Here is a 10,424-nt window from a genome sequence, read left to right as displayed (position 1 = left end):
GTAACCACAAATAAATGTAATGTGTCATGAATTGTAGTGTATCATAAACTCAATATTATTAGATGAGATATTTGTTATCATAATACAATATAAGTTTTTACATAATAGGAAAACTTATGATATTTGTTATCATAAGTTATTAAATGACATATATTAAGTAATTTAAACAATAATTTCTTTAATTAAGCGCATTAATTGCTCAACTGTAGGCTTAATTATTTTTTTTTCGTTTTTAACCATAATTAAAGATTTATTAATGTATCATAAACTAATGTATCATGACGTTAATTAATGTATCATATATGAGATTTTATGTAATTATTATAAAAGTATTGAGAGAGAGTAATTAGGTAGTAAAATATTGAGATTTATGTTGTTTATCCTATATATATACCAAATCATTAACGATTGGAGTATATTTATACTTAAAGTATAACGAAATATATATACGTATCATTTATTAAAGTTCGGAAATATATTTATACTTTTTCTGTATATAAAATAAAACAAAGGAGTAATTATTTGTCAATGAGCACATAAGCCAAAAAAAAAAACATTTAAGAAAAAACAAAAAAGGGAAAGGGATAGAAAGTAGAGTAGTCACATTCATTAGAAAAGAAAACAAATAAACAGAAGTCCATCCAATTCAGTGCTTTGTTTCGGTTACTTGAGAGCTATCATTCACTAACCACTTGGGTCCCACTACATCTTTGGTCAAGCCCGTGTTTAACGAGCGTTGCCATTAATATCTCTCTTCAATTTCCAGACTCAAAACAAATTTTATACTCTCGTCCTTCAATTTATGTCAGATTTTTTTAACTTAAGATGGAATGTGATATTATTTAATTTGATATAAGATTTTTAAAAAAGAGTTTCTTTTGGGATCTAATGGCATAAAACAAAACAAGTCATAAATAATTGTGTGATTATAAATATCTCATGATAAAATAATTTTTTTAAAATTAAATTATTATTGAATATAAAAATATTTCATTATGTTGGTACTAACTAAAAAAGAAAGTGTTCACGTAAATTAGGATAAAAGAAATAGTGTATTTTATATAGTTTTAGAATAAGTAAATTTTATTTTGAAAATTTTTAAAAATTAATATTTGAATTAATTATGATCAAAGTTTGAAAATTTAATTCTGAATATTTGAGTTGTACTCCTTCCGTTTCAGAATAAGTGAATTGTTGGGGTATTTATTGGAGTTTCAAAATAAATGAATCATTGAATTTTTTACCAAATTTACCCTTATGATTTGACAATCAATTAACTTTTGAAAAGATATTACATGGTCAATTTTTTTTTTTTGGGTAAAAATAGAAAGTCGTGTTAAATTTTTATCTTTAATGTTTTTTTTTTTAATTTGTGTGTTAAAATTCAACAATTCATTTATTATGAAAATGGAAGAAGTTAACATAATTTGAGAAAAAAAAAAAAAGGGACAGCGTGCGTCATGCACAATACTATCTTAACGTTGTTCGAGGTTCCGTTTCTTTTTCCAATCTTTTTCCTATTACTCCTATTCTTTTTCACCTTCACCATCCACTGACAAAAAACAGAAGTGAAGTTAAAAGAAAAAAAAGTATAATGTCTTGGTGAAAAACAGAAACTTAATTTGGTTTTCAGGATCTTTTCTTCTTCTTCTTGGAGTCTTTTTTGTTGTTGTTGTTGTTGTAAAGATAGTAGCTACTAGTTTTGTTTAGACTATAAAACTTGATTTTTCATTGGACATATATTTCTAGTCAGTTCAAAAACTGTTCATTTATTGTCTTAAAGGTTTCTTGATTGTGCTCATTTATAGTGGTTATGTTTTTTCCTCAGTTTTCATGTGTTCGGTGTACTAGTAGTTGCTCACAGCATTCATTTCTCATGTGGGTTGTTGTCTTTTTTCTTTTTTTTTTTAAATGTGAGTTGGTTTCTTTAGAATTAAGTTTTAGTCATTGAGGTTGTTTTTAGTTGTTTTTTCCTTCTTTGTTTTCTGTTTCAGATCTGCTTATTGCAATAGGAACGGGAAAAGATAATAATTCAAGAAAGACTTCCTGGTAGTGAATCATTTTATTTGTTTGTGTTCCATAAAGTTATTAGTGATTACTGTGTTAATTAGGAACTTTTCAAAGTTCTTAATTGTGGTTTTCTAATATTCATATAGCTAAAGTCAACTTGCTTGGAAGTGAGATATAGTTGTCTATTTTCGCCTTTTGATAACTAGGCTTGCACCACCAAATTTAGATAAATGGAAAGAAATCATTTAATGTTTTACTATCATTTCATTAACCACTAGGCCACACCTTTAAATGGGTATTTGTGGTTATCATGGTGGTTTCTAAAGTCATTTTCCATGTGTATTTTAGTGCATTTTCTTAGGCATGATGTTAGTTGTCCCAAAGTGTCATATTGCTGTAATACAATATAAACAACATGAGTAGAGATGAAGTAAAAGGAAAGAAAAAAAGGGAATTGGATATATATGACTTACATAATGATTTTATTTTTATTTTTATTTTTGGTAGCAATTTTCTTTGCATTTTGTTTTCTCATTTTCTAATTTTGACTTCTTGCTCTTGTATTGTAATGTATGGTTGGTGGTAGTGGAGGTTGTTTCTATTTGGAGTTCCTTTGAAGGGATTGTGTGTTTTACTTAATTTAGTTTCTAATTTGGATGTGGATTGCAATTAGCAAATCCATCATGTACCATATTGTTTTTTTCTGTAGTTTTGTACTTTTGTATATGCACATTATATTCAAACTTCTTTCTAAACCAAGAAATCTTTTGAACTATTTCAGGTGTTGCTAAGAGGAATTTAGTATTATGCAGACACCAAAATCAAGGTATTTCTAATCTCTTAACAGTAAATGACAATATCTCATCCTTGAAATAACATGCAGTTCTGAAGTTATTATCTATCTATATATTAGAAACAAAAATGGTCACATACTTTAGTACTAGCAATAGAATGCTACTAGAAGGGAGCATCAGCGCAACAATAAAGTTGTCTCCGTGTGACCTATACAAGAGGGGTTTGAGATCAATGTTCTGGTGTCAATTCATATATTTTGCGTGCTTGGATTCTTTCTGTAGTTAGTTGTTTGACTATCTTTTTTACCTTCGTGCATGTTTTTGGCTGAAGAAATGTCACGGTGGAGGTGCCAAAAAGGACATCTCCTGCATCATCAAAGACAGCTCGAAAGCTCAAAACCTCTGGGTCAGATGCTGCTTCCAGGACACCTAAAGAGAGTAGTCCTAAAGTTGTTGTTCGTCGTTCTCCACGAAGTCCAGCATTAGAGGTAAAGAAGAAACTTAAAACACTAAGGTTCGCAATAAATTCTGCAACTAGAAAAGCCAATCAACTATATATATCATCAAGTTCAACTTTTCATCCTATTGATCTTGTAGTGTCTCATTTTTATAAATTGGCAGTTACCATGTTTAGGTATGCTCTAATTTAGCTATATTCGCCCAGCAAGCATAAAAATGACCTTCCCTTCTGATGTTTTCACGTCTTTCTAGCACTCTTGAATGGGACGGTCTTTGTACTGAAACTGTTTAATTCTTGTTGTGGACGATTTTTGGCAGTGTCACTATATAGAGTGCTCCATGCCTCTCTTCGTGTGGAAGATATATGGCACGGTCACTAAATCATGTGCTTTTTCTAGTACCTTGTTCTTTCGTTCATTTACGTGTATGAGTAGCTGGTTTGAGGCACGTGTTGTAGTACTTGATGGAAACTTATTCTATTTATAGAACTTACAATCCATAATCTACATCATTATCTTTGTATTGTTATCCCTGCTAATGCTGCATGTTTTGTGCACCGGTCCGCCCTTCTATTCTTTTGTTGCTCTCTTAGTACTCAAAAGGTCCTCAAATGTTACTTAGGTGCTCATTGCTCATGTTTGTATAACAGAAGAAGCATCCAACCAAAGACTCTGACTTGGAAACTCAGCTTGCTCAACTACAAGAGGAGTTCAAGAAGGTAAAAGATCAGCTCAACTCATCCGAATCATTAAAGAGACGGGCTCAACTAGAGGCGGAGGAAGCAAAGAAGCAGCTCACAGCTATGTCAGATCAGCTTGAGGAGTCTGAGAAACAACTACTTGAACTCTCGGATTCTGAAGAAGCTCGACTCCTGGAGCTACGCAAGCTCTCACAAGATCGGGATCGAGCATGGGAATCTGAACTTGAGGCTGTCCAAAAGCAACGTGAATTTGACTCTGTTGCTCTTGCTTCTGCTATGAATGAAATTCAGAAGCTTAAAACTCAACTGGACCGAGTGGCTGATTCTGAAGCCAACCAAGCTCGACATGCTGAATCAGCTTATGCTGAGATCCAAAGCTTAAGGGGAGAACTTATGGAAACACTTACATTGGTCGAAAATTTGAGAAACCAGCTCAATGATAGCAAAGAATCTGAGGCTGGCGCGCTTGAAGAAGTGAATAAAGCTAAGAAGCAGCTGGAAGTGGCAAAGATGACAGAGGATACTCTACGTTCTGAAGGTCTGAAAGCAATGGAAGCTTGTAGATCCTTGTCGCTAGAGTTAGAACACTCAAACAGCCGAGTAGCTACATTGGAGGAACTTGTCAGTGAACTCCAAAGTGCTCAAAGTATTGAATCTGCACAAGATTCCACAGTTAATGTAGAAGCCGAGGAACTCAAAACTGAGCTGAGCAATCTACAAGATGAGGTAAGTCAACTAAGATCTGCATTAGAGGTTTCGGAAAGAAGATATCAGGAAGAATATATCCAGAGCACTTTGCAGATTAGAAGTGCTTATGAACTAGTGGAACAGTCAAAATCTGAATCAATACAGAGAGAGGCTGAATGGGAGGCAAAGTTTAAGGCTACTAAAGCTGACTTGGAAGAGTTACAGGAGAAATTGATGAGCAAAGAAGCTATGCTACGGGACATTTCAGACGGAAATAAGGAGCTGACTATGCAAGTGGAGAAAGTACAGTACTCAGCTAATACAGAATCTGAATTATCAACTTTGGGAGTTTTGAGGGCAAATTTACTCGATAAAGAGACAGAGCTGCAGAGTATAAAGGAGGAAAATGAGATACTGAAGGCAGAAATCAAGAAGAAGGAAACTGAGGGTAGCAAAGCGAATGATTCCACGCTCGCCTTGGCAGAAGCTGCAAGAACTGCAGAAAGAGAGGCCCTGATGAAGTTAGGACACTTGACTGAGGAAGCGGATAATAGTATCAGAAAGGCAGCACGTATGACCGAGCAGTTGGATGCAGCACAGAATGCCAACTCCGAGATGGAAGCAGAGTTGAGGAGGTTAAAAGTGCAAGCTGATCAGTGGAGGAAAGCTGCTGAGGCAGCTGCAGCTATGCTTTCAACTGGAAACAACGGGAAATACACGGAGAGAGCAGGTTCTTTAGATTACCACACTAAGCTGGATTCGCCAATATCTGAAGAAACGGATGATGACTCGCCCAAGAAGAAGAATGGCAACATGTTGAAAAAGATTGGTGTTTTATTGAAGAAAGGCCAAAAGTAGAAGCATATATTGCAGGTTGCTTTTGAATAATCACTGTTTGATTTGCCTGATAATAACAGTCTAGTTTACATTTCCAGTTTTTTGTTAATAAATATGATTAATCTCATAGAAGATTTTTGTATAGCTATTTGAAATTAAGAACACTGTATGATCTCACTTACCAATATTTGGTAGGCTCCTAAGGAGATATTAAGTGTTGTAATTTCTTTTAGTTATAATTTTCAATTCTGCAGATGTAATGAAGCAAAAAGAAAAAAAACCATGATTAAGGGTGTGGCCGGTATATTTTTAAGTTTTGTTGGTCAAAAAGTTTTGGTAGACGTTTTTTTAGGAAAAGGAAAATTAGAAATAGGGAAAATAAGTTGCTAAAAGTGACATTTCAGATTCATTGTCTCCTCTACGTCCATCCAACACCCACGCCTTGAGCATCTCGCCACACCACGAACCCCACTCACTACCTATTCCCACTCCTATAGTGCTTTGTTAGATTAGGTATAAATGTTGTTGAGATAATATTTTGTTACTTACCGAAAGCTAGAAACTAAGAAGCCAACTTGTTCTTTTTAAGAAAATATTTTCCATGATACCGAACACACCCTTAAGGTAGAATTGATTTATTTGCATCCAATGAACTCGTCCAGTATTGCTGTATGTGCGTGTATGTGTTTGAACCTTCAACAGTAACAAGAAATAAGGGAAATTTATGGTTTTTCATATGATAATTATTCATTTCAGCTCTGAAATAGAAATATATCAACATTTCTTGTAATACCAGCTGTAGTTCTTCTCAAACATCACATTAAAAGGATAGCCTAAAGCATAAAAGTATCTCGCATTAGCAGAGTGCAATCTAAAACATCACAGAACATGCACAATATGCTATGAATTATCCTCAACTTCAATGTAACATTTGAAATATATGTCTTAATTTTATATAAAAATGAAATTGACTTGTTTAGAAAAAAATATAACCTTTACAAGTTCTCTAGTCAAATTACCAACTCTTTTACCTTGTAAGTGATATAATCGAACTACTATATCACGATCCTCTTTTGTTTCCTTTCTCCAATTTGTCGACTATGAATTAGACTTTTTGGCCAAAGAAGACCTTAAAAGTATTAAAAATTCCAAAACGACCAAAAATAAATCTTTTATTCCTACATATTTCATTAGTAGCATTTTCTTGAGATTCTACTGCTACTTTGAGTAGGTGTTTGGTCATGAAAACTAAAAAAATTTAAAGATGGAGTTGGAGTTGTGTTTGATTATGTCTTTTTGAATTATTTTAGATTTTTAAAAAGACTTTTTTTAAATATAATTTTATACCCCCAATTTTTAAAAACTATCAAAATCACTCAACTTAACTAATTTGAAAAAATTAAGTGGGAGGTGACAAAAAGGTTTTTAAATTTAAAATGGTGATAACTTTGACCAGCTAAGGTCAGAACTTTATTTAAAGTGTGATTAAGATAATTGGGGTGTAAAGTGTAATTTTTTAAAAAAAGTTAATTTTTTAAAAAGTCCTCCAACTCCAAATTTCAAATTTTACAGTTTCCCCCCTTTTTATTATCTTTCAATCTTTTTCTTCTGTTTCTTTCTTTCTCTTGGTTTTCTTTCTCCCCATCTTCTTCTTCTTATTTTTTTCTCTCTATGGATTTTCCTCTTGTTCCATCTTCTCTTCTTCTTTTTCTTTCTCTTTTCATTTCGTTCTTTCTTTTTTAATTTTCATGGACTATTTTTAAAAAAGAAATTAAAAAGTTTGAAAAGAAATTTTTTAATTTCTTTTAAAAATAAATGAGGAAATAATTTAGCAAATTTAGCAACTACGAGAGTTGCTTCAGCAACTACGATTGCTGCAACAATTACTATTAGTTGTTGTGTTACAACAATTATCGAAGTTGCTGCAGCAACTATCGAAGTTGTTGTAGTAACTTCGACTGTTGTTACAGCAACTTCGACTGTTGCTGCAGCAACTTCAATAAATACTTAATTTCTGAAAAAAGATCTGATTGGAGGAGCCTACGAAAAAGTGATATTTATGGTAAAAATAGAGATGGTGGTGTTGGTGGTGACGCCGAATGAGAAGATGACATTTGTTGTGGTGTTGATAGCAACGGTGGTAGAGGAGAAAGAAGAAAAGTAGGCGATAATTATGCAGAGGGAAAAAATAATATGGTGAATTTGAAAGATGTGGCAATGGTGGTGATAGTGATAGTGGAGGAGGCGGTGGCGGGCGACAGTAAAAAGGGTGTGGAGGAGGAGTGGTGGTTATGGTGTAGGAATTTTTGTGTAAATATGGGGTAGGAATCTTTGTGTAAATAATAAAATTTGAGGGTTTTAAAATTAGTGTCATTAACACTAATCTTAAAATTGTCACCTCTACTCAATATTTAAGACTTGTGTCACTCTTTCTTAGTTTTGAAACTTTTTTTGTCACCCTTAATTAATTTGCCCAATTAATTTACCTACAAGATACAACCAAATATGCGAGGAGACAATAACGTTGCCTTTGTTGGTGGTGTTGCATAAAGAGTCGCAAGAATGGAAGGATTAAGGTTTCATTGTATCATGAGGAGATTTTGAGGAAGAAAAAAAAATGAAGTTGCCTTCAATTTTGAGGTCTTTTATCGACCGTAGTGGGCAATGTGGTAGTTGAACGTTTAACTTCGATTGTTGAATGAAATCAAAAGTTTCAAATGAAACGTATAAATCTTACCATATACTGTCTGAAAGAATTTACTCTAGATTACTCTCAGCATATTCATCCATTTTCTGCCTAGCAGGCCATCACTAAAATTGAAAGGAAAAAGTCAAAAAAATTGTAAGTAAATTTGAAATATAAAAGAATAAACGAAAGAGAAGTCTGAGAGTCAGGGAAAAGGTACATGCTTTACCGATTAGTGTTTAAAAACGAATGAACATATTTAACATTTTAAAGTAACTTATACGTTATGTTATATCCCTTAAGGATGCTTCTCTTTCACATTTAGTATTTATTTAAAACTTTTGTTAATTTAATGTTTTGCAGAGAAATTTTGACTTATTGAGAGAGAGTCGCCACTTAATTTTGAAAAGGAATTAAGAAACCTTTATAAAAGTTACTTCAAACGATTCAAAATAGAAAAACCGTTTTAAGTTAGAGATTATGAGTAAGCGGTTCTTATTAATGTTTTAAGAAGGTGTTAGGCACCTAAAACGTCCGGTAACTTGCGGTTATCCGGACTGTTTGAAAATGGTCTTTGATTAACCTTAAAAAAAGTTGATTTTTGAGAAGAAAAGCGATTTTAGGACTATTTTGATGTTTTTGCAAACCAGTTTTTAGCGACTTGACTAAGGATTTAACTAAGTTTGCAAGACACGTAAAGCAAAAACACATAACGAAAAAGGAGGAAGGGAGAAAGGAAGGGATTTAGGCCATTGGGCCCAAATCAATGAGACATTTCCTGGTCTAATTGAGCTTTCGACCCATTTCACCTGTCCTAGTCTAGCTTTTGAGCCTTTGGCTCGAGTATCGCTCTACCTGTATTAAGTACAACTTTGGCTTCGAGGCCTAAATAAATGAATAATAAAAAGAAATAAATAAATACAACAACAAACTACTAAATAAATAAGCAAAACGAATGCAAAAGAATGAGACTTTCAAGTCCCTTGGCCGTTTCAACAATGGCTTTTAACTTTTTTCTTTTTTCTGCGACTCCTTGCATTCAGTTATACCATGAGATTTGATTTTGGACTTGGTCTCGGAGTAATGGGCCTCAATGGCCCATGTCAGTAATGCAAAATGGGGGAGGGGGAGTTCGTTCGGAACTCGAATGTATCCACATGCAAAGAAAACACGAAAGGATTAATAAATGTTCAGACGTGGGTGAAGACTAGACATATTGAATGAATTATCACTAATGTTAAATCGTGAAAGAAACAATATGGATGTTGATCAAGTACTAAAACATTATTATTGACGTTGGGCAATCCATAAGAAAATATAGGCTAAAAAGTTACCATTTAGCATTATGCAGAAAATAAATGCGCAAAGATTTCTATTGATGTTAAACCATATGTGGAAAACAAGAATGAATGCAGAAGGATTACTATTAATTTAACAATATGCAGGAAGTTACTATTATTATTTTAAATAGAATGCTAACAAAAGAAGATAGTAAATAGGAAAATTTTAGTGGAATATTTAGTCAAAGCAAAACATTTTAGACACAACCTTAAACAAGAGAAGAAAGAAAGGAGCAAACTATTTGAATGATCGAATATTTCATCCGCTCTTTGAAAATTAGTAACCCAGGTAGATTACATGTCCCCAAGGGAGTCAATCTTCAAGCCCGGAAAAAGATTTCGACTTAAACAAGGCATAGGCACAATCATGCAACCCAAATCATCTTAGCGGAACAAAATCATGCAATCTATTGAGAAAGTACAACTTGCTTAATTTGGTTAATGTGATTGATGAACTAGATGAGCTCGCACTGGAGGCATAATTTATTTCGAGATTATCACACGTAAAACCCATTTCTTCCTTATTACATTAATCTCGGCGTATCATGGCCCATGCTATTGGTTTTGGAAAGGAGGAAAGAAAGGGAGAAGGGTGTAAACAGCAAACAAAGCGGGCAACTAACAAACAAATAAAAAGGGAGAAGCACGAGAAAGATAGACGACCAATTATTCGATTAATTCTAGATCCAACATAAATTGCTTAAAGCTCTGACTTTGTTTCCCTTATGGTAGCTTTTCACAAATTCTTGGAACCACATTATTCATGCAGCAAGCGAATTCACAGGCAAAGAAACCAAACACATATTATCGTAAACCTCATTCATCCTCTCTCTACCCTAGGATTCATAATATTATAGTATTTTAACTACTACTTCTGGGGTAAGCTCATAGACAAAAAGTTGCAACGTAAC

At 33.3% G+C, this 10,424-nt stretch overlaps 1 protein-coding gene across 6 annotated transcripts; it reads left to right on the top strand.

Annotated features, from left to right (window-relative positions):
* Positions 1–1,495: 1,495 nt before the first annotated feature.
* LOC107843359 (interactor of constitutive active ROPs 2, chloroplastic) lies at positions 1,496–5,800 on the top strand. Of its 6 annotated transcripts, none has more exons than XM_016687603.2 (5): positions 1,527–1,589; positions 1,995–2,049; positions 2,792–2,836; positions 3,136–3,292; positions 3,913–5,800. In XM_016687603.2, exons 3-5 carry the CDS (start codon positions 2,817–2,819, stop codon positions 5,506–5,508), a joined length of 1,773 nt encoding a protein of 590 aa, XP_016543089.1. In that variant the 5' UTR covers positions 1,527–1,589; positions 1,995–2,049; positions 2,792–2,816; the 3' UTR covers positions 5,509–5,800. The 6 variants fall into 6 exon arrangements, with proteins under 6 accessions (XP_016543091.1, XP_016543089.1, XP_016543090.1 ...); XM_016687604.2 differs by lacking the exon at positions 1,527–1,589 and adding an exon at positions 1,609–1,878; XM_016687605.2 differs by lacking the exon at positions 1,995–2,049 and having other exon boundaries at positions 1,496–1,589.
* The last annotated feature ends 4,624 nt before the right edge of the window (positions 5,801–10,424 follow it).

This window comes from Capsicum annuum, chromosome 10, assembly GCF_002878395.1.
Source record: "Capsicum annuum cultivar UCD-10X-F1 chromosome 10, UCD10Xv1.1, whole genome shotgun sequence".
NCBI classification, from domain to species: domain Eukaryota; kingdom Viridiplantae; phylum Streptophyta; class Magnoliopsida; order Solanales; family Solanaceae; genus Capsicum; species Capsicum annuum.
This window is presented reverse-complemented; position numbering and strand designations above follow the sequence as displayed.